The sequence below is a fragment of the Harpegnathos saltator genome, unplaced genomic scaffold (assembly GCF_003227715.2).
Source record: "Harpegnathos saltator strain DR-91 unplaced genomic scaffold, Hsal_v8.6 scaffold103, whole genome shotgun sequence".
NCBI lineage: Eukaryota > Metazoa > Arthropoda > Insecta > Hymenoptera > Formicidae > Harpegnathos > Harpegnathos saltator.
Window position 1 is genome coordinate 1,207,675 of NW_020229877.1, and position 24,424 is coordinate 1,232,098.

General features: G+C 42.9%; 1 protein-coding gene across 1 annotated transcript; it reads left to right on the top strand.

Moving 5' to 3' along the window:
* Nucleotides 1-17,308: 17,308 nt before the first annotated feature.
* On the top strand, nucleotides 17,309-22,609 carry LOC112588669 (uncharacterized). Its single transcript, XM_025299333.1, has 6 exons — nucleotides 17,309-17,333; nucleotides 17,660-18,108; nucleotides 18,216-18,257; nucleotides 18,882-19,035; nucleotides 19,255-19,420; nucleotides 22,417-22,609. Exons 2-5 carry the CDS (start codon nucleotides 17,660-17,662, stop codon nucleotides 19,396-19,398), a joined length of 789 nt encoding a protein of 262 aa, XP_025155118.1. The 5' UTR covers nucleotides 17,309-17,333; the 3' UTR covers nucleotides 19,399-19,420; nucleotides 22,417-22,609.
* The last annotated feature ends 1,815 nt before the right edge of the window (nucleotides 22,610-24,424 follow it).

Below are 24,424 nucleotides of genomic sequence, written 5' to 3' on the forward strand. Positions count from 1 at the left end.
GGCAGGGGCGGACAGCCTCGGCCGTTGCAAGCCCGGACCTTCGGGGATCGGCTAAAACGCCTTCCCACCGCTCCAGGGTCCGGGCTCTGGCCTGGGTCTTCAGGGCCTTCAGGCCCCTGGCCGTCAACTCTCCCGCCTCGCGGAGCTCCTTTATCCTCCAGTAGAGGATTGCCCGCTCCTCGGCTAGGAGCTCCACGGGCGGGGAACCGGCCAGGGTGGTCGCCATGTACGACACGATGCGGAACCCCTTGATCGCCCTGATCAGCAGCGACCTTAGGGCCTGCCGTAGCAGACGTTTGGCCACCGTGCTGACCTGCAACTGAGGCGCCCATATTGGCGCCCCGTACAGGGCGATCGAGAGAACCGCACCGATGTACAAGCGGTGAGCCCGCCATCCTGGGCCCCTTTGGGCGCGCAGCAGGCTGGTAACTGCCATCCCTGTCTTGCGCACCCTGGGGGCCAGTTGCCTGAAATAAGGCCCGAATCACCATCGGCTGTCCAACGTCAGGCCGAGATACTTGATCGTCGGCCCGACGCGGACGTGAACGCCATCGACCAGGACCCGGGTCTCCGGCGGCGCCCCCCGACTGCCGTCGTGAAAGTACACGGCTTCAGTCTTGAGGAGCGCCACCTTGAGACCCAGGTCCCCGATGGTTATCACCACCGATGCCACTGCCGCCTCCGCTCGGAGGCGGGCTTTCCCCCAGCTCTCCCCTCCGGCCACCACTAAAGTGTCGTCTGCATAGCAGACGACGTGGCAGCCGTCGGGGAGTGGAATGCGAAGCACCCGTCGAACGCGATGTCCCATAACAGAGGGCCGAGAACCGACCCCTGCGGGACACTGCGTTCCATAGTGCGCCAGCCCTGGACCCCGCCCTCGTTGGTGAAGGCGAGGTCCCTGCCCACGAAATAGTCGGACAGGATCCGTCGGAGATAGGCGGGCACCCCGTGATACACGAGGGCCCGCCCAATCTCCGGTCAGGACAGGGTGTTGAAGGCGCTGTTGATGTCGAGAGATACCGCCAACAACACCCCGCCCTTCCTCTCCACGACCGTCTGGGTCAGGTCCCGGACCCACTGGATAGCACCCAACGTGGATCGTCCGGGCCTGAACCCATATTGCCGGTCGTGGAGGTCCGGCCCCTTCGAGGACAGGTGCTGGACGAGGCGGTCGGCAATGATGCGTTCCAGCAACTTGCCCACCTCGTCCAGCAGGCATATCGGCCTGTAGGCCGACGCACTCCTGGGCGCCTTACCCTCCTTTGGGAGGAGGACCAACTTGGCCCTCCTCCACTCTGGGGGGAATACCCCCTCCTTGAGGCATCCTGTCATGACCCTACACATGGCCGTGGACAGGTCTCCTTCGGCCAAAGCGAGAGCCCAGGCGCGGCCAGGAATCGCATCGGGGCCAGGGGCTTTCCCCTTGCCGCCGAGCTTTTTCCTGGCCCTCTGAGATGAGCTCCTCTGGAGTGACCTCCAGGCCCTCTTCCCAGTCTCCTTCCCCCAATTCAGGGGAAGGGATCGTGGGAGGGCCCCCTTCCGCCCTCGGAAAGAGGGCGTCTAGGAGCCCATCGAGGACCTGGGAGTCCATCGTCTCCGTCGGTGGGGGCGCCTATAGACGAACTTTCCCCATCGTCCTCTTATACGGGCGCCCCCACGGATCCTCATCCAAGGAGCTAACCAGTTGCTCCCAGGCTACTCACTTGGCCTCCTTAATGGCCTTCTGGAGGACTACTCTCTTCGCGAGATAGTCCTCCTTTGCCCTTGTGGCTTCCCGGTCGTGTCGCCGGGCCCGGACATAGGCCCGTCTGGCGCGGCAGGCGGCATCGCGAAGCCTCGCGATGTCCTCTGATCACCAGTATGCGGCCCGGCGCCGACGGGGGTGGGATCGCGGCGTCGCAAGCCGACGCCACGATACCCGTTATTTCCCCAGCCCCTTCGGGGGGGCTGGGGCCCCACTCACTTGGCTCCATATTCATGTGCTAGGTGGCCACAAGGACAGCGGCCCGCAACCTGTCCACATCGAGTCGACTGAGGGCCCATCTTTTGGGGAGGGGAAAACTCCCCTCCCCTGGGCAATGGGCCGACACTCGTTTTGGTTTGGGGAGGTGGAGGGCCCACACCACGTACCTGTGGTCAGACAATGTCTCGCCCTCCACCTCTACCTTCCATTCGGATACCATCCGAGCTGCCGAGAGGGAGGCCCAGGTCAAGTCAATGATCGAGGACCCCCCTCCCGGCCTCATACAGGTGTCGGTGGATCCTCTGTTGAGCAACAGAAGGCCCAATCCCGCTGCCCAGCCGACGACGACCTCGCAAGGGCGAGGATCCCAGAGGGGATCCCGCTGCCGGGGATTGCAGCCCCACTCCTCGGAGTGGGTGTTGAAGTCCCCGGCAACCACGACAGGGCGGGGGTGGTACTTGCGCACCAACTCCCCAACCCTGTCTAGGATCCCCTTAATATGGGCGGGGTCGCCAAGTCCGGCTTTGTTTCTGCGGTGGGGGAGATATACCCCCACCACAGTGATGGGCCCCCAGTCGACCGCCACATACGAGGACCCCCTTTCCCTTAGAACACAGGGAGGGGTCCCCGCTGCAGGGTCAGTCACCATGGCCACCGAGCCGTCCGGGCTCCCGAACCAGCATTCGCTGCTGATCGGAAACCAGTGCGGCTCGGTGGCCACCCCCAGCCCGGCACCCAGTTCCCGGATCCTGTGAACCCACAGGTCCTGGGCCTGGGCGCCGCGGCCGAGGTTAGCCTGCAGCACCCAGAGTGGCGCGAAGGCTAAGCCTTTCACGCCTCCTCCGGGCTGCCTGCATTCACTCCCTCTTGGGAGACCTCTGGCGGCAACGCCGCCTCAGTCTCCCCAGAGGGGGCTTCGGCCTTTGTGGCTACATCCTCAGGTGCCTCCGCGGAGAACGATCGCCTGCGGGGAGTCCCTACCTGGACAACTTCTTCCTCTCGGGAGTACGAGGGGGAATTGTCGACAACTACTAGGGGAGACAGGGGTGGCACGCCCACTGTCTCCCCTTCACCTAGGGTGGTTGGTGGAGAGTCCGAAAACTGCACCCTCCTCACCTTGACCGTTGTATCCTCTTCTGACGATCCGCTGGTCCTGTTCGTCTTCTCCACCTTCCTCTCCGTTACTCGCCTCTTCCTTTGAGAAAGAGGCGCAGCCTCTGTTTCCATTGGGACTGGAGTTGACGTCCTCCCGGGTCCAAGTCCCCACGATGTAAGAGAGGAGTCCTCCTCGTCCTGGTTCCCTTCCCGGGATTCCGCCTGTTCCCTTGTTGTGGAGGGGGCTGGACTCGTCTCCTCCATTAATAAGGTACGGTCCTCAGGATCTTCGGGAGGGGTTCGGGCCTCTCCCTCCTTAGTCCCCTCGACCACGGCTGGAAGTTTCTTCTCCGCCTCCCCCTGGTCGTTCTTCCTCACCCTTCCATCCTTTTTTTTCCTAGAAGGGGGCTTGCAGGCAAGCCCTTCGATCTTATGATCCGAGAGCCTGCCCGCCTCAGTGCAGACCGGGCAGCGAGCTGCCCCTTGGCACTCTTTGGCGCGGTGACCGGGGTTACCGCAGCGGTAACATAATCCGCTGCGGTCGACGGTGCTGGCGCACCGCTCGCGCACATGTCCCGGTTCCAGGCACTGGAAACATAGCTTTGCGCGAGCAGGCAGCGCCGTCACCCCGGCATCCAATCTGGACCCGTTCCGCGGCGGCAACTTTCGCAGCTGCCGCCAGCGGACACCGCACTACTACCGACCCCGTTCCCCACCGGGAGGCAACTACCTCACCGGAGGAAACCTCCTTCGGTGAGCACCCCCGGCGAGGGCCACAGCGGCCGCCACCTCGTCGGGCCCGGTCGTCGCGTCCAGGCTGGAAAGTCGCAACGCGGCAACCTTTACCGGCCTCTGGACGCGAAAACCGGGACCTTTTTCCGCCGCCAGCTTGCGGAGCGTGTTCGCAAGCCGGTCGGCGGCTGCCCCCGCTTGGCTGAGGCCAAGCACCTCAATCAGCATGGCCCCGTTCAGGATCTGGCTGACCTTCAAGGAATCATTTATTCCTATGTCAGCCGGCTTGATCCGGCGCCTAGCCTCAGCCATAAACTCCCGGTACCTATCCGGGGGGCATGCAATGGTGACGGTCGCTGTTCTTGGAGGCTTCGGCTTACCCGGCCTCGCCCCCTTCACTACCCTTTTTATCCCCACCTAATTGGAAGGGGGAGGAGCAGGAGTCTTCTTCTCCTCCTCCTTCCCCTTCCTCCTCTCCTTTCTTCCTACCACTTGGGATCAAGTCTCCTGCTTCTTCTCCTTGGTCCCAAGCGCCCACTCCAATGCAGCCGGTAACGATCCCAATCCCATGAGATCCTTGGCTGGGATACCCGCTGTCCTTCCTCCCTAGGCTTGTTCCCGCTCCATCTTCTTTCGGAGCTTCGCCTTGGCTTTCCTCCTCTTCCTTCCTTCTTTGGCTCTCGCCTTCTTCCCTTCTCATTCCTTCCTTCTGGGACCCGCCGATGTGCACGGAACCTGGGACTGGATCTCCTTCCTGGAACACTCCATACCTCCTTCCCTTCCCTTTCCGGTCTGGGTTGGTGCAGAGGTCCCCGCCCCCTGGGCGGCCCGGATCTCGTCCCATCTGGCGACGAGGTGAGCCATCTGGCGAACCAGACCCTGCTCCTCCTGGCCGCCAGATGCACGAGCCGTGGCCGCCATGGAGGCGTCAAGGGCCCTCTGCACCTCCCCGAACTCAGGCTTCTCTGTAGGAGGGGGAACCTCATCCGGAAGCCTGTCGTCCAGTACCGGAAGACAGACCTCCGGGAGCACCTCCTCTCTCTCCCTACCTTCCTTATCCTGGAGGAGGAAGAGGAGGCGTGATCTCTCACCCCCCTCTTCCTTCTCTCCCTCCTCTTCTCCGGCCTCGTCTCCTCCTCCGTCGAGGTGGACGCTCCGCTGCTCACCTCAGCATAGGTCCTATTTACATCCGTGGACATAAACTGGACGTAACAAGGATGTCCTTATTTGGACATCCTTGTCGAACCTGTAGAACGTCCGATGTACGTCCATCGGACGTTCATGTCCGATGGACGTCCGAAGTTGTGACAAACGTACGTCCTATGGACGTCTTTTGTAAAAAAATGGACATATAACGGACGTCCAGTGGACGTCCGTGTGCTATCTGGGATATCGTACGATGTGTGCGCATTTTGGTTTAAGCTGTTTAAAAGCGTAATTTCAGTCTAATCGACAAACAACGCCCTGGAGGCCCTCCGAAGTGCGATAATGATGATTTGGAACAACTGCTCGCTGAGAATTCGGCACAAATACAAAAAGAGCCTGCAGTACAGTTGGGAGTAACGCAGCAAACGATTTCCAAACGCCTACATGAGATAGGAAAGATCCAGAAAGAAAGAAAATGGGTTCCGCATGAACTCACTGAAACCAACAAAAATCATCGAGTAGCAGCGTGTTTTTCTCTTCTCAATAAGCAGCGTCGAAAGACTTTCTTGTGGAAAATCGTTACGGGCGATGAGAAATGGATATTCTATGACAATCCGAAACGCAGAAAGTCATGGGTAAATCCCGGCGAATCATCAAAATCGGTCGCAAAACCCGATCGCTTCGGAAAGAAGATTCTTCTCTGCATTTGGTGGGATATCAAGGGCGTGCCTTATTATGAGTTGTTGGAACCGGGTGAGACAGTTACTGCAGATTGCTACCAATGTCGATTAATCTGCTTGAGTCAAGAATTGGAACGAGAACGCCCGTATACTGGCAAAGGAGAACGTCCATTGAAATTGTTGCATGACAACGCCAGGCCACACGTTGCTTCCAATACAAAAGATACCATAATGAGTCTTGGCTGGGACGTCTTGCAGCACCCGGCGTATTCACTAGACATTGCTTCGTCCGATTATCATTTGTTCCGGTCGATACAATACGCCTTGTCCGATATGCACTTCCAGTCAGTGGATGAGATCAGAAAATGGCTTGACGACTTTATAGTGTCCAAAGATGTAACATTTTTCCGAGATGGAATTCATCAGCTGCCTGAAAGATGGCTTAAAGTTATAGAAAACAACGGCGAATACTTTGATTGAACAATTTAATTTACTTTCTTTTAAAATAAACCTTGAATGTACCTGAAAAATTGGATTATTCATTTGTACACCTAATATTATAGTAATATATTCTTGATAGTAAATAAAGTAAAAAAGTCTAATACTATTTTTTCTTTAGACGAATAGTTAGCGAGATATCGTAAGTTAAATGTTGAAAAAGTTACCAAGTTTTCCTTAAATATCTCAAAATATATTAAGCAAATAAGAAAATGTTTCAGACAAAATTTGTTCAAATTAGTTGGTAGAAAGAGCTGATATAATAAGAGATTGGGATTTCTATTTAAGATAATTGATGATTAGTGAATATCTCAAAAGTGACGTTATCCTTAAACAAAATGCTATCACTGTCTTATGTCTCCCTTCAAGCCAAACAACTTTTGTCTGAAACATTTTTCGATTTAACGCAGTATTTTTGAGTAGGTCCTTTGTAACGGCCGAACTCCGCTGTTCGGTCGTCGCTACGCGTTTCGCGCGGATAATGCTCGTCGGAGTTCGGGTTCGAGGAGGAGTAAAGCAGCGAGACACGTGAGAATGGTAATATAAATAACTTAGCTTTATTCTATGTTTATTGAGATACAAGAGTTCGGCCCCGAAGACGTTGTCGCGGGTCGCGTCTAGTAGGCGCGTCGGTACGGTATGGTGCGGTGCGGTAAGCGGTATACGCGCGCGTACGGACGGATAGGCCGCGCGGAAGGCGGGGCCTATTGCGCGACGCGTGTAGACGGTAACGACGGTAACGGCGCGGTGATCGGTCTCGCTTCGCGATGCTGGGCGTCTTGGACAATTATCGCCCAATACTCGGCTCGCAATCGCTCGCGTATAGATGGTCGCCGGACTGGAGATTTCGACTCTCGGTCGAGCGCACGCACGCAAGTCGCGGGATACGCGAAATGATTTCGTCCGTCGGGGCCGAGGACTCTCGACAGAGAAGGCGTACGCACCTTCCCTTTTCCCTACGTTCGCGGAGGAAAGCGACCAAGTGCTGCGGACACTCAGCGGAGACGGCGGACACACCGTCCTGGGTTCTTGGTCGCTAGACGGATCGCCTAAAGGCTGAGTACGCTCAATGGAGTTCGCCGACGGACGAACCTCTGACTCAAGGTGGCGGGTAAAGGCGAGAGACTGTCGAGTACGCTCGACTGAGCACGCGCACACACGAGCCCAGGAAGACAGGAGACGGCCAAGTATCGAGTACGCTCGATCGAGACTGCGGACGCACAATCCCGTTTGCTTAGTCGCCGGTCGGGTAGTCGGAATATGGAAAGCAGAGCGAAACGGTCCGGATATTCTCTCTTTCGGCATACAAGCGTCTAGATCGAATCGGCGGTACGGCTCGGTTTGGTCTCTAGAAGCTCGATCGCCGCCGTTTTATAGTTGTTCGCGCTACGATTGATATGGCGGCGATCGAGCGGCGCGCCTATCGGCGCGAGGCACGGCGATGACGTGTGATCGCGGCCGCGCGCGCTAGCGACAGCGCGTGATCGCCGCGGCGCGCGATAGCGGCGGCGCGAAATAACGGCGGCGCGAGATAGCGGCGCGCGATCGTTTTGATGGCTTAAGGGTGGCGCAAAGCGCCGTTCTTCGGCCCGACAGGTGGTCAGTCGGGCCGGTACTAACGAGGTGCATTTGCGCTTCGTTACACCTTTAAAATGGGACACCCCTTATATATTGAAAGACTCCTGGAAAGTTTTTATTTAATGACGGCAGAAGCGAAAGATCGTATGCCAAAAATTGTTTTTGTTATATAGATACATTCCAGAGGATGATATTTATGATCGATCTAACAAATTTATAAAATATTCTGCACACATTTTCCTTTTGTTGTGACAATCAATAATTTTCCATAAAAATTCTGTAACAATAATCAAGAGAGATAATATGTTCAACTCAACATTTCTATAAATTTCACTAATTATTTACAGTGAATGATTATCATACAGCAAAAGAAAAGTGTTCAGAACATTTTACAAATTTGTAAAATTGATCATAAGTGTCGTTTTATGGAAATCTTTTATTTTAACGTACATAAAAAAAAAGATTAATATACCATCGTTTTCATTTCTGACATCAAACAAGAATAGTCATAGAATGTTCCCAAGATCTGTAATATTTCAAGGAATAAAATGATATCATAAAAAGGCTCCGTTTTATTGACTCAATAGAACGTCAATAAGATGTCACCTTGTTATTTGGAATAATACAGGTCTTAAAGACTTGCGGTAACTATTCTTGAATTAATAAGACGTCTAAGTTTGAGATATGAAGCTAAATCATTGTAAAGCTAAATCGTGATGATTAAATATAATTGGTGATTAAATATGAGAATTAGAGCAATATATAAAGTGTCCCATAATTGTAACATACTAACTCCATAGGGGCGTAGGGCTAAGCGAGAGGAATGAAAAAGTGCTCTTCTATTTAACGATACCTCTTATAATTTTTTAATAACAATCGCAATTTGAAATGTTGCTACAACATTGCAGATATAATAATGCAAAATATTATTTTTGTAATATCTCTGCAATATTGCACTGCAATGTGCAATGTTGCAACATTGCAGCAATATTGCTGCAATTGTCTGTGCTGTATGAGTAATAACCTTTTAACAGACCCCTAAATTGGATCCGCCGTCCGGTTCTCCTCGTTCTTTTCGGTATTACATCCTGGAGGAGGAACACAACTTGACGCTTGCTTTCACAAGCTCCGACGTACTCGCAAGTCTGCGGTGCAGATCAAGAATCGGAATGACTCCTTTATCTGGCGCTGACGTACATCGGTGGTCCTTTATTTAGGTCAAGGAACTGAATCCTTTTACCTGGGATAGGACCGTGAGCGACAGTTGAGGGAAGGGAGAATTTTTTGTTGAGAATAATTAGTTGGGAAACGTGGGGAATTGGCTTATTACAAATAATTTGTTTTACCAGGTATGTAAATATAAAACCGGAATTTTTGTATAGAAAATACACGTTTATTGTATGAAAATGATAAAAAATATTTTATTCGAAGTATTGCCCATCGCTAGCTATACATTTTTCCCACCTGTCTGACAATTTGTAGATGCCACGCCAAAAAAACTGTTGCTCTTTTGAGGCAAACCAGTCATCGAGCCATTTTCGTAAGAAGTGAAGCGCTGCTCAGCAAGTGCGTATCCCATCGATGCAAATAAGTAATAATCGGACGGAGCCAAGTCTGGTGAGTAAGCCGCATGCGAAAGTATTTCCCAACTAAACGCCTCAATCGTTTCCTTAACCAGTTTTGCTGTGTGTGATGGTGCATTATCATGAAGCAAAATCACTTTGTGTTGCCTTTTTTGATATTCTGGTCGTTTTTCACGCAAAGCCTGATTCAAATCGATCATTTGTTGTCGGTAGCGTTCAGTATTAACGGTTTCGCCAGATTTTAGCAGCTCATAATAGATCACACCCTTCTGATCCCACCAAACACAGAGCATTGTCTTTCGTCCATAGCGATTTGGCCTTGTAGTCGGTGTCGATGGTTCGCCTGGAGTTACCCATGATCTTTTACGCTTAAGATTCTCAAAATATATCCACTTTTCGTCGCCAGTCATAATTCGATGGAGAAATGACTTTCTTTTGTACCTGGCGAGCAGCATTTCGCAAGTGGTTTTTCGGTTTTCCTGCTGTCTTTCATTCAGTTCATGTAGAACCCATTTTCCCATCTTCTGGATCTTTCCCATGGCTTTCAAACGTATGGAGACGGCTTCTCGTGTCACATTTAATTGATCCGCGAGTTCTTGTTGCGTTTGAGCGTCATTCTCATCCAACAGTGCTTGCAATTTGCTGTCTTCAAGCTTTTTCGGCGGTCTTCCACATTCTTCGTTTCGTCAAAATCGCCACGTTTGAATTTTTTAAATCACTCAACCCAGAAAGCAAAATGCTAGCAATATGCCGGCAGTATGCCAGCAGATTTGATTATGGCTTTGCAGCAGATTCCAAGCTACTGTGTCCTCATTAAGCTTAATATTCTCTGCAAAGAGCTGTCGCTACTGTATGTCACGAGAAATACAACAGAAACGGATCACTTTATGCATTAATACAGTGACTGCGAAAATATGTTACATTCTAATCACAGCTTCTTTCTTCACCAATGGCGGCACAAGCGTAGTAGGAATAGAACACGATATGTTGTCACAGTATGACAACAGAAATATAGAAAATATAACAAACAACGTGTTATATCATCGAATAAAAATAGAAACGGCAGAAATCAATTACAACATGCTGTTAGAACATTATGACAGAAACGCGACAGAAGTCGATCACGACGCGTCGTTCGAATGTAACAGCAGAAACACTGCAGAAATCGTTCACGACGTGCAGTTCAAACACGACGACAGAAATACGACAGAAATCGTTTACAACGTGCCGTTGAAACACAACGGCAGAAACAGGACAAAAATCGAACACGACGTGCCATTTGAAAGTAACAGCAGAAATGCAGCAGAAATAGGGCACGAAATTTTGCTTTTTAGCGGTGCCTCTTTCACGATATACAGGGTGCACGATTTATCTGAAGACATTGAAATATCTCGAGAACTATGCATTGGATAAAAAAAAGTGGTTAATAAAAGTTGTTAGTCTCGAAGGGGGACATCCAATGATACCAAACTCGACCTCCCATCCCACCCCCTGGGGGTGGGGATTGGGGGCAACTTTGAAATCTTAAATGGAAACCCCCATTTTTTATTGCAGATACGGATTCTACCCCACAAAATACGTAAATTTTGTCCGAAACTTTTTTTTTGATTCGTGATAGATGGCGCTGTAATCGCAAAAAATTATATTTTCCGCAATTCTCCAGAAATGATCATTGGATTGAGAAATAAAAAATACCTGTTCAATATTTTTAAAGAACATAATAAAAGTTATTCCCCCCCATCCTCTTGGGGTAGGGTGGGTGATAACGTTCAAATCTCAAATGGAGACCCACATTTTTCATTGCAGAATTAGATTGTACGTGAAATTTTTGTTGAAACAATTTTTTTCATTCGTGATAGATAGCATTGCACTGCCTTTTATAATAAGCCGTAGTTCGCCATACACTCACAGTGGCGCGTCGAGCAGTTCCCTCTTCGATTCGGGTTCCCATTTGAGATTTGAACGTTACCACCCACCCTACCCCGAGAGGATGGGGGGGAATAACTTTTATTATGTTCTTTAAAAATATTGAACAGGTATTTTTTATTTCTCAATCCAATGATCATTTTTGGAGAATTGCGGAAAATATTTTTTGCGATTACAGCGCCATCTATCACGAATCAAAAAAAAAGTTTCAGACAAAATTTACGTATTTTGTGGCGTAGAATCTGCATCTGCAATAAAAAATAGGGGTTTCCGTTTAAGATTTCAAAGTTGCCCCCAACCCCCACCCCCAGGGGGTGGGATGGGAGGTCGAGTTTGGTATCATTGGATGTCCCCCTTCGAGACTAACAACTTTCATTAACCACTTTTTTTTATCCAATGCATAGTTCTCGAGATATTTCAATGTCTTCAGATAAATCGTGCACCCTGTATATACTTAAACACACACACACACGCATATATATATATATATATAATATATATATAATATATATAAATAATAATATATATATAATATATATATATATAAATAATAATATATATATAATATATATATATATATAAATAATAATATATATATAATATATATATAATATATATATATATATATAATTCATTTGGTGGATTATTTTAGGGTAGGTATTACAAAGATTTACAATAAATTTGTTTAAAGCAATTTATTTTGTACACGGTGTTTCATCAACGTACAGTTCAGTACGACGGATGGACAATCCATCGTATTGAACTGTATATGAACGAATCACCCTGTATGTGTAAAAGTAGCATAACTTATTTTATATGTTGTAAAATTTTACAAAATTTATTATATAATATAGCTAATATAATATTACAATCTAGTATAATTTTACTATGTTTACTATATATCTAGGTAAATGCTATCTAATTACGTGCTTGCGACAGGGTACATAAAATGTTATTAAAATTTACTTTGATGTTTCTTTTCTTCTATCTCTCTCTCTCTCTCTCTCTTTACTTAAAAAATCATATTTATAAAAAACATTCTCTTCAGATAATGTCATCTTCAGATAAAGATCCGCATGATCTTCCATTATACATCATGAGAGAATATACAATTAAAAGTGGAAGATCTGGTATAAAAAATAGAAAAACAAAAATAGAGAGATGGTAAAGAGGATATTAAAACAAATATAAAAAGCTTTTCAAAACATTGACGTAGAAAAATTAAAACTTTCATGTTATTAATTACATAAAAAAGTAAAAAAATCTTAACATGCTTGATGCTTCTTTATCCTATGCATTTAATAAACAAAAAAAGGGGAAGAATAGGAATATTTAAAAACTTAAAATTTTTGTAACTGAAAACGAATCAGAAGAAGTTGTGCCTGACAAACTCGAAAACATCTGATAAGAACTGAAATAAGAAATATGAGCAAAATAAACGTTGTTCAGGCACGTAATTAGATAAATCTTATGCTAAACTTATTCTATCCTATATATTTATATATATCCTATATATATATATATTTACAATACATATGCACGCAGGTAATACTTATGTTATATATACTTATTCTCTCTCTTTTAGGTCAATGACTCCACATCTTGCAAGAAGTGTCATCTAGCGTATATGAAAAATACACTATAACATAAAGATATAATATAATCAGTGATATATAATAAAACAGGCACTTTCATTTAATTTTGCTATTCTGTTCAAGTCTATTTAAAATATCATTTTTATCTGTCTATTCAATTTTTATGCGGTAAAAAAGAGTTCTGTCGTATATATATTAAGTAATATTCTTGTGCTGTGAAACCAAATTATGAAACGTAGGAACGCTTACTCTCCACTTAACAAGGTGTAACAGAGAAATAAAAATAATTTTAGATGAATAATTTCAGACCCAAACAGTACAGCAGAATTAGGAATTAAGTAGTAATAGGAATTAAGTAGTAAAGAAAAAGTAATAATAATTTCCCAGATAGAAAATATACGTCATTTTAACGTTATTTTTTATCATGCTTTGGTCATTTTTTGGTCCAAACTGACCACATTTGAACGTCAAAGTGACGTGTGCTTGCTAACTTATTGGGTTATTGACATAATATGGAAATTACCTAAATAAAATGTAAACACGTACTTAATTGTTTTCATTAGGCGCTTCTATAGCTTTGTCCTGCGGTTCGCCCTGCTCGTCATCCCATAACCTGCGGGCTGTATGTCGCTCAGGGATATTCATCCTATGGCGTTGTTTTGCCGCCCGCAAAGCGTCGCGCATACACATCTGGAACTCCGTCCGGCTAGGCTTATTGAAGTGGCGATTATTGCCAACAGCGTCTGGGTAAAATAATATACATTTCACTTTTCTTAAATTAAACGTATTATCGTGCATTTATCATAATTTGTTCTTGTAAAGTGACTTTCCTCAGGACGAGCAATTTCAAATTCAAATTTATAATGTAATATGTAAGCGTTACCATAAAAAAAAACTGCAATACTAGAGAAGAAGTTTTTGATATCAATATTACAATTATATATGCATACAGTCGTGGGCAATAAGGTTGTTTGTTTTTTTTTGTTTTTTGATGCAGTTTGGAACACAGCTGATAATCCAATCAAACAACTCAAATAGTAAACATATGTACATGTTGACATCAAAATTTGGTCAGATCAGACCAAAACATGACCGACGAATGACCAACATGACGTGTGCCCGCTACTTGAGAAGATTTCTTATTGCACAATTCGGCTACGCTCCGAACTGCATCGAAAAAAAGCAGTCCACGACTTTACATATACAGGATGTCCCATTTTAACGTCCCACTCCAAATAACTCTTCAGTATTGAAGTTTCAAGGAAAATAATTCGAATAAAAGTTGTAGGGATTTAAGTGAGCTACCTTATGATGACCTTGACTTTGACCTTGACCTCTATTTTCAAGATCATTTGGAGGTCAACTTGCGTTTTTTAAATGGGAACTCTTATTTTTTATTACACTGTTTTTTTCTACTAGTTAATTTGAACAACTTTTGTCTGAAACATTTTTTTATTTGTCTAATATTTTTTGAGATATTTAAGGAAAACTTGATAACTTTTTCAGTATTTAACTTACGATATCTCGCTAATTATTTGTCGGGAGAAAAAGTGGTACTAGACTTTCATGCTTTATTTTGTCTCAAGAATATATTGTTATAATAGCGCCCTGATTTTTGTTAATTCGATGATTTTGAAATTTCCAATAATCAATAAGTTAAGTATGCGTAAGATAAGTGAATAGTCTCAGTATGAGCTGTGCGCATGTTCCTGTCGTTGTGGTTGGTGGACGACAATTGATAGCGCTCCTGTCGTGGCGGACGATGTGTGGCGGTGTCGATCGTCCTATGTTTAAATATGTTTCACTGTTAGTTGACTGTGCGTGCCATTGTCGATTAGTGACAAAGGATAATTTCGGATATCGCAGTGCACCGAGAGAAGGATGGCGAATTATTACGAGGCAAGAAGCAAGAAGAAGGCGAGTAAGCAGGAAGTTATAACGGAAAAAGCGTAACTACGAATAAACGTCGTATATTGAAACGTTCTATCTTACGAAAACGTTCGCAAAAGTTATGTATAAGACAGTACAAGAGAATCGCGTGTGAAATTAGATGTAATTTGCGATTCAAAGCTAATATAGGGAACGATGTAAGACGGTGTGATGTGGTAACTAAAATTCAAAACACTCATGTCCCTGTACACGCGGAATGTAGTACTTTTACAGCTGATTTCGACAATTACATTTTTGATAGTACAGACGTTGTAAATAGCTAGTGATAATATTCTTGATCCTTTTTCTGATAGCGAGATTGCTTCGTCGTCTCTAAGTATTTCCTCGGATGAACCATCGTTTAAAGAAAGTTTAGCGTCTTGTTTCGTACAAAATAATTTAACTCATGTTCAGTGTAATAACATTTTATCGATTCTCCGTACGCATGCTTGCTTTAATAACTTAGCAAAGGATGTCAGAACACTTATAGAAACTCCACGAGATAAAGTTTTTACATTCGCAGTAGAACCAGGTGAATATATTCACTTTGGTCTGGAAGAGAGCATTGTAGAGGTACTTTTGCAATTTCCAAATACATCTCTCCCAAATCAGTTAGAAATTGATTTCAATACCGATGGATGCAACTTAGATAAATCAGGAAACATTCATATTTGGCCAATTCAATGTAGACTTGCAAATATCAGACACACAAAACCAATAATAGGAATATATAGAGGTGCTTCAAAACCAAACAATCCAAATACATTTTTTGAAAAGTTTATTACAGATATTAAAAAAATATTCAATAACGGAGGTATAAGTGCCCGTGGAAAAAAATGTTCAATAATTTTAAGATGCTTTATAGCAGATGCTCATGCATTTATACTTAATCATCGAAGCCATATTTCTAATAAACCATGTTCTAAATGTAAAGTTTCTGGTACATGGTGTGAAGGACGTAACATTTTCCGTGGTGTTAACCATCTCTTGCGAACTAATGAAGAATATGTGACATGCAATGACGAGGATCATCATAAAGAAGGTAGGAGTCCATTGGAATCATTGCCATTTGGTATGGTGTCCCAAGTACCACTTGAATACATGCATCTAGTATGTTTAGGAGTAATGAAAAAATTATTATCTGCATGGGTGTGTGGTAAGTATTCACGCCTATCCAAGTTACCAGCAAGATCTATCTCCATTATGTCTAAACGATTGGAAACATTAAAGACATATTATCCATCTGATTTTGCACGACGTCCCAAGTCTCTCGATACATATACAAAATATAAAGCAACGGAGTTGCGTCAATTTCTTCTTTATACAGGTCCTGTTGTGACATATGGTATCCTTGATCAACAATTATACACGCATTTTTTATTTTTGCATGTAGCAATAAAGATTTTAGTTTCCACATCACCGTCAGAAGCATATTTGAAGTTTGCAGATCTTGCGCTAAAAAAGTTTGTTGATAGATGCGAAAGTCTATATGGTGCCACATTTAATTCGTATAATATACACGGTCTTCTTCACCTTACCGATGATGTGCGACAATTAGATTCTCTGGACTCATTTTCAGCTTTTCCGTATGAAAATAATATGACATTCTTTAGGAAATATTGCAGAAAGCCTAATCTTCCTCTACAACAGATTTTTAAAAGAATGGCAGAAATAAAAGCTTGTAACACAAGTCAGCATTTTAGCACGGGTTCTTTCGTTCATGTATCAATGAAACATATTTCGGGTCAAATTCCATGTAATTTATCTTCTAACTCTTTGCAATACCGTAAAATCATATTCAACGAAATGTTGCTCTCTTGCAAAACACGTGACAACTGTTGCATTTTGCATGATAGATCCATTAGCATTGTTACTAATATCCTGGTTGTGCAAAATTCGTATTATTTAACATTGAGGAAATTCTTAAAAGTAAATAAATTCTATGATATCGGTATATCATCTTCAGCGATAGATATTTATATGTGCTCTTCATTAAGTAATGGCATATTTTTCGTTTCTTTAGATCAAGTTCGTAGTAAATGTTACAGAATGCCCTTCTGGAGTGGCCCAATAATAGCAGACGAGAGTAGTGATGAAGATGATTATTTACAAAATTCTCAATATATTATCGCAACTATAACACATTACGATAAATTTTAAATTGTTGACCACGAGCTATGTGTGTACATATTGTTAAGAAAACTTTTTTTGCGCATTTCCGGAAACAGATTCGAAATTTTTATGTTGTATATTTCCAGCAAACACAGTGTCACGCGTAACGTACATGTTGGTTGTATTGTCCTACTCAACAATGTAATTGTTATATAATACACGTAGTATATAACAGTAGTATATAACAGTAGTATATAACAGTTGCATTGTCGAGTAGGAAATTATAACTAATATGTACATGACATTGTATGTAACATTGTGTTTGCCCCGGGTTGTATTGGATATGCGTGCGTGCGTGCGTGTTTGTGTGCATTAATTATATTTTGAAATAGCTGATAATTTATACACAGGCGCGTAGAAAGTTGCGACGTTGCGTATCGTACGCAATATAAAAAGAATTTAGCATCGAGGAGCAGTAAGCTACGCATGCAAGAAGGTAAGGTACATGGAGAACATATGCATCTTTATGTCTCTCCATATATACACATATTCCATGTCTGAAATGTTACTGTTTACTCTAAGGACTAGCAACTAACGCATGTACATACACGTAATAAGCATTTCCATTATCCATACAAGAAAGATTATGCACGCACATATGTATGAGCTATCGTGTATGGAGATAAAAAATACTTATTATATTAATGTGCATGTATTGCAGATGCTAGAGAGAGTCATTTAGCCATTATATAATATTTCATACTACCTATATATATATATATATATTTGTGTAAATATATATTGTATAAAAAATTTTCGCAGATGGATCGCCCAAAACGACAAATAACAAAACCGCAAAGATACCAGACGACCTCTTCTGATGAAGCTGCCACAACTTCAAGAGCAATTTTTGAGAGAAACATGGCTGTGGAGGAAGATATCAGGGAGTTGAGAGGAATTTTAGAAGAAAATTCTTCAGAAAATATTCATAAAGACATTACACCTATCCTCACACCTTACATACCGCCACAAAGACAAAATGAATATATGCAATTACAAACATGTGCAGAACCATACCCATCCCACATTACACCCTTTACATACATAGAACGTCAACCTGTAACATCCTTACCTATACTTAGTAATAATCAAATAAATATCCATACAAAATCTAATGCTGTTCGAAAGTTTCAGGACCAAAGTTGGGATGAACGTCGCAATGCTGAAGGTCAAGAGATGCAGGACGATAGAGGCGATAGAATGGAAAATCGGTGAGTATATCGGTTATTGAAAGAAATTTTGTAAGTAAATCTATATGCGAATAAAGTAACGTAACTGTGATAAGTATTTTAATTTAATTATAATCTTTCTTATACAGGGAAATTCACGATCGGCTTGACCACGTACAGGCAGAATTGAGGCGAGTGAAATATTATAACTAGACTTCAGAAATTTGCGTCACTTATCTGATTAGCTTCTCCACTTCAAGCGCTCGTTAGCTGTCAAGCGCCTATTGTGGCAGTGGCATATGCCGCCGCGCCGGTCTGGCAGTAAAAACCGGATGGTATAGTAAGTAACACAACGTTTCATGGTTCCGCTTCATTGTTTGATTATATAATCAATCGTAATAATAAAAGGTATTTTGGTTGCGACGTTGCGTTATTATGCGACGTTGTGTTATTTCCTACACCATCCGGTTCTTATCGCCAGACCGGCGTAACGGCATACGGCACTACCATATTTACCATACTCGATGGCTAACAAACGCTTGGGAATGCCAGTGGTAAATGACGTAAATTTCCAAAGTCTAAAAAAGAGGGCGATAGAGCCGGTACGCTCTATTAAACGTACATCTGGCTGATGGTATGATATTTATATATTGTTATTAAATTAGTTCTTACGCACTGTCGACAGCATACCGGTTCTATCGCCCACTTTTTTAATCTATTTCCAACTGATGTCTGATGTCTGATTACAATATGTTAATGCATAGCCGTGCGTATATTTGTACACGTGTGTAAATTAATGCATGTATTATGTTCAGGAAATTAAACAATACGATGGAGCGTATTTTAAGATCCATGCAAAATAATCAGAATCGACGCCGTGAGTTGGAGAAACCAACTTGTTTGCTCATTTCTACCGAGGCAGAAATGCTGGATTTTGAGTCGGCAAACGAAGACACGTATGAACAAGTGGTAAGATGAAGAAAAAATCATATAGTTATTGTCTTATCCCAGAAAACATTGTATAACCTAACTATTAGTTATTATTTTCCACTCAATAATGCAAATGCAATATGACGCGTTTTTTATGTAACAGTTACTGAGTGGGAAATTGTAACTAACAGTTATGTTGCGGGTAAATTTAAATAAACAATAACATATATTTATCTTTCTTGTGTCTTTTTTATACAGGTGGAATATTTGGAATACATAGGAGGATTCAACGTCAAAGAGTCGGTGAACCTGTGTTTCAAAGAAGTTATAAAGGACAGTGTGACAACCGCGTTCACATGGTTTGGCCGTGAGGAAGGCCGTCAACGAGCACTGTACAAATAGCGTATAGTACTGGCAATTTACGGTAAGTATTATTTATGCACGACAGAAAATACAAAATAGTAGTCAACTAGAACGCAACTAGAAAGCAACAAAATATGATATAGCTTTGGTTTATGGCTTCAGTAATCAATTCTTGATTGCGTTGACCTATTCGACATACATTACATACATTAACATTGCGATTCGTTGCTTAAAAGTGGAAAAGCATTTTTGACATCATGTTAGTCAACGCAATCAAAAGAATTGATTGCTAAAATAAGATGAAAAAGCTATTTCATATTTTACTATTTCTCTGATTGACACAGTCATTCTTTTTATTTAACACGCGTTGTATTAAACCGAATTTACGATATGTAGTAGTAAATCTTAAGCCGCAAGAAATTAACAGTCGAATGTGAGGAGCATAATTAAGAATAAGTCAATAAATTTCTTACGACTTTTCAGACTTATTACATCTATTGTAGACTCGGCTATATTTTATAGCATTCGTTACACTGGTAATAATGTAATTTTGACGTATACTCAAAAACAGAAAGATTACCACTCTCCTTCTTCTATGCAGTTTGAAAGAAATCTTGGTATCCAATAGAACAATTCGTTTCTGACTGATTCTTTACAAGACGAACTCCTATTGGATGCCGGAATTTGTTCAAATCCAACAAACATAAAATAACATAAATATGCGTGTCTAAAAAATGTCTAAAGAGTCTAAAAGAGTTTTTTAAGAGGTCTTTTAGATATAAGTGTCTAAAAGATATTTTAAAGATATCTCTAAGATATCTTTTAGATACACGTGTTTATTCGGATATAACGTAACTGTTCGTGTCCTATTAAAAATTGTAAATGTTGTATAACACACGCATTATACAGAGTGGCCCGGAACTTTTGAAAACAAAAAATTGTGAAGATTTATCAGGTAAAACTGAGGAGAAAAGTCATGTATCATTTTGCAAAACTCGCAATAGTTATCAAGTTATTAATGATTAAAAGTAACCACATTTAGAAGTTTTTAAATTAATAACTTGATTATTTGCGTACTTATTTGCAAAATAATAGAGGACTTTATTATTCAGAATGACCTAATCTACAATTATATAACGACTACTTTGCCTAGCGATAGATATGAATATATTGAACTTTGAATCCTGGATCGTCAATTTATCGTTAGGTATACAATAGCCAATATATAATTGTATATTAGGTTTATTCGGAACAATAAGATCCTTACCATTTTTCTAATAAATGCGCAAATGACCAAATTATTAATTAATTAAAAAAGTCTCCAAATGTAGCCATCTTCAATCATTAATAACTTGATAATTGTTGCGATGTTTGCCAAATGGTATATAACTTTTCTTCTCAGCTTGACCTGATAAATAAATCTTCATAATTTATCGTTTCCAACATTTCCCGGATACCCTGTATAGTTACATTGTTGAGTAGGAAATTACAATTAACAGCTATGTTACATGTTACATTGTGATTGCTGGAAAAAATCATCGACAAAAGTATTCCAACCTTTTTACTTTCGAGTATCGTAGCAAAAGTCATATATTGCTTAATTATAAAAATCATACTTGATCTCGTAAAATCATTGTAAAGAAAGCAAGAAATTTTAAATTCAAATTTAAGCAACTACATGCATACCATAAAAAAAATTAGTTCTTTACACTCATATACAGGATGTCCCATTTTAATGTCCCATCCCAAATAACTCTTCAGTATTGAAGTTTCAAGGAAAATGATCTGAATAGAAGTTGTAGGGATTTAAGTGAGCTACTTTATGATGACTTTGACTTTGATCTTGACCTCTATTTTCAAGGTCATTTGAAAGTCAACTTGCGTTTTTTTAAATGGGAACCCTTATTTTTTATACTAATTTTTTACACTGTTTTTTCTACTAATTAATTTGAACAACTTTTGTCTGAAACATTTTTTTATTTGTCAAATATTTTTTGAGACATTTGAGGAAAACTTAATAACTTTTTCAGTATATAACTTATGATATCGCTAATTATTTGTCGGAAGGAAAAGTGGTACTAGACTTTCTTGCTTTATTTAGTCTCAAGAATATATTGTTACAATAGCGCCTTGACTTTTGTTAACTTACTGATTATTGGAAATTTCAAAATCATCGAATTAACAAAAATCAGGGCGCTATTATAACAATATATTCTTGAGACAAAATAAAGCATGAAAGTCTAGTACCACTTTTTCTTCCGACAAATAATTAGCGAGATATCGTAAGTTAAATACTGAAAAAGTTATCAAGTTTTCCTTAAATATCTCAAAAAATATTAGACAAATAAAAAAATGTTTCAGACAAAAGTTGTTCAAATTAACTAGTAGAAAAAAACAGTGTAATAAAAAATAAGAGTTCCCATTTAAAAAACGCAAGTTGACCTCCAAATGATCTTGAAAATAGAGGTCAAGGTCAAAGTCAAGGTCATCATAAGGTAGCTCACTTAAATCCCTACAACTTTTATTCGAATTATTTTCCTTGAAACTTCAATACTGAAGAGTTATTTGGAGTGGGACGTTAAAATGGGACATCCTGTATATGTAAAGTCGTGGACTGCTTTTTTTCGATGCAGTTCGGAGCGTAGCCGAATTGTGCAATAAGAAATCTTCTCAAGTAGCGGGCACACGTCATGTTGGTCATTCGTCGGTCATGTTTTGGTCTGATCTGACCAAATTTTGATGTCAACATGTACATATGTTTACTATTTGAGTTGTTTGATTGGATTATCAGCTGTGTTCCAAACTGCATCAAAAAACAAAAAAAAACAAACAACCTTATTGCCCACGACTGTATGCATATATAATTGTAATATTGATATCAAAAACTTCTTCTCTAGTATTGCAGTTTTTTTTTATGGTAACGCTTACATATTACATTATAAATTTGAATTTGAAATTGCTCGTCCTGAGGAAAGTCACTTTACAAGAACAAATTATGATAAATGCACGATAATACGTTTAATTTAAGAAAAGTGAAATGTATATTATTTTACCCAGACGCTGTTGGTAATAATCGCCACTTCAATAAGCCTAGCCGGACGGAGTTCCAGATGTGTATGCGCGACGCTTTGCGGGCGGCAAAACAACGCCATAGGATGAATATCCCTGAGCGACATACAGCCCGCAGGTTATGGGATGACGAGCAGGGCGAACCGCAGGACAAAGCTATAGAAGCGCCTAATGAAAACAATTAAATACGTGTTTACATTTTATTTAGATTGTAACGAGGCGCAGATGCACCTCGTTACTACCGGCCCGACCGACCACCTGTCGGGCCGAAGAACGGTGCTTTGCGCCACCCTAAAGTACAGAAACGATCGCGCAGCCGCTATCACGCGCCGCCGCTATCGCGCGCCGCGGCGATCACGCGCTGCCGCTAGCGCGCGCGGCCGCGATCACGCGCCGTCATCATGCCTCGCGCCGATAGGCGCGCTGCTCGATCGCCGCCGTATCAATCCTAGCGCGATCAACTATAAAACGGCGGCGATCGAGCTTCTAGTCACCAGACCGATCCGTACCGCCGTTCTAGATAGACGCTGTATGCCGATAGCTAGAAGATCCGGACCGTTTCGCTCTGCTTTCCGTATTCCGACTACCCAGACCAGACCAGACCAGACCGATCCGTACCGCCGTTCTAGATAGACACTCTATGCCGATAGCTAGAAGATCCGGACCGTTTCGCTCTGCTTTCCGTATTCCGACTACCCGACCGGCGACTAAGCAAACGGGATTGTGCGTCCGCAGTCTCGATCGAGCGTACTCGATACTTGGCTCCCGGCTTCCTGGGTTCGTGCGTGCGCGTGCTCAGTCGAGCGTACTCGACAGTCTCTCGCCTTTACTCGCCGCCTTGAGTCAGGGGTTCGTCCATCGGCGAACTCCGTTGAGCGTACTCAGCCTTTAGGCGATCCGTCTAGCGACCAAGAACCCGGGACGGTGTGTCCGCCGTCTCCGCTGAGTGTCCGCAGCACTTGGTCGCTTTCCTCCGCGAACGTAGGGAAAAGGGAAGGTGCGTACGCCTTCTCTGTCGAGAGTCCTCGGCCCCGACGGACGAAATCATTTCGCGTACCCCGCGACTTACGTGCGTGCGTTCGACCGGGAATCGAAATCTCCGTTCCGGCGACCATTTATACGCGAGCGATTTCGAAGCAAGTATTGGGCGATAATTGTTCGAGACGCCCAGCGTCGCGAAGCGTGACCGATCACCGCGTCGTTACCGTCATTACCGTCTACACGCGTCGCGTAATAGGCCCCGCCTTCCGCACGGCCTATCCGTCTGTACGAGCGCTTGTACCGCTCATCGCACCGCACCGTACCGTACCGACGCGCCTTATAGACGCAACCCGCGACACCGCCTTCGGGGCCGAACTCTTGTATCACAATAAGCATACAATAAAGCTAAGTTATTTCGATTGCCATTATCAAGTGTCTCGCTGCTTTACTCCTCCTCGAATCCGGACTCCGACGAGCGTTATCCGCGCGAAACGTGTAGCAGCGAGCGAACCGCGGAGTTCGGCCGTTACAAGATAATTTCCTCATTATGTCAATAACCCAATAAGTTAGCAAGCACACGTCACTTTGACGTTCAAATGTGGTCAGTTTGGACCAAAAAATGACCAAAGCATGATAAAAAATAACGTTAAAATGACGTATATTTTCTATCTGGGAAATTATTATTACTTTTTCTTTACTACTTAATTCCTATTACTACTTAATTCCTAATTCTGCTGTACTGTTTGGGTCTGAAATTATTCATCTAAAATTATTTTTATTTCTCTGTTACACCTTGTTAAGTGGAGAGTAAGCGTTCCTACGTTTCATAATTTGGTTTCACAGCACAAGAATATTACTTAATATATATACGACAGAATTCTTTTTTACCGCATAAAAATTGAATAGACAGATAAAAATGATATTTTAAATAGACTTGAACAGAATAGCAAAATTAAATGAAAGTGCCTGTTTTATTATATATCACTGATTATATTATATCTTTATGTTATAGTGT

Bases quoted from the DNA above. Each gene is read 5' to 3' on its own strand.
- LOC112588669 (XM_025299333.1), top strand. From the start codon at position 17,660: ATGGATCGCCCAAAACGACAAATAACAAAACCGCAAAGATACCAGACG. The intron at 18,109-18,215 runs GTGAGTATATCG...TTTCTTATACAG, and splicing joins GGCGATAGAATGGAAAATCG to GGAAATTCACGATCGGCTTG. The intron at 18,258-18,881 runs GCGAGTGAAATA...TATTATGTTCAG, and splicing joins CACGTACAGGCAGAATTGAG to GAAATTAAACAATACGATGG.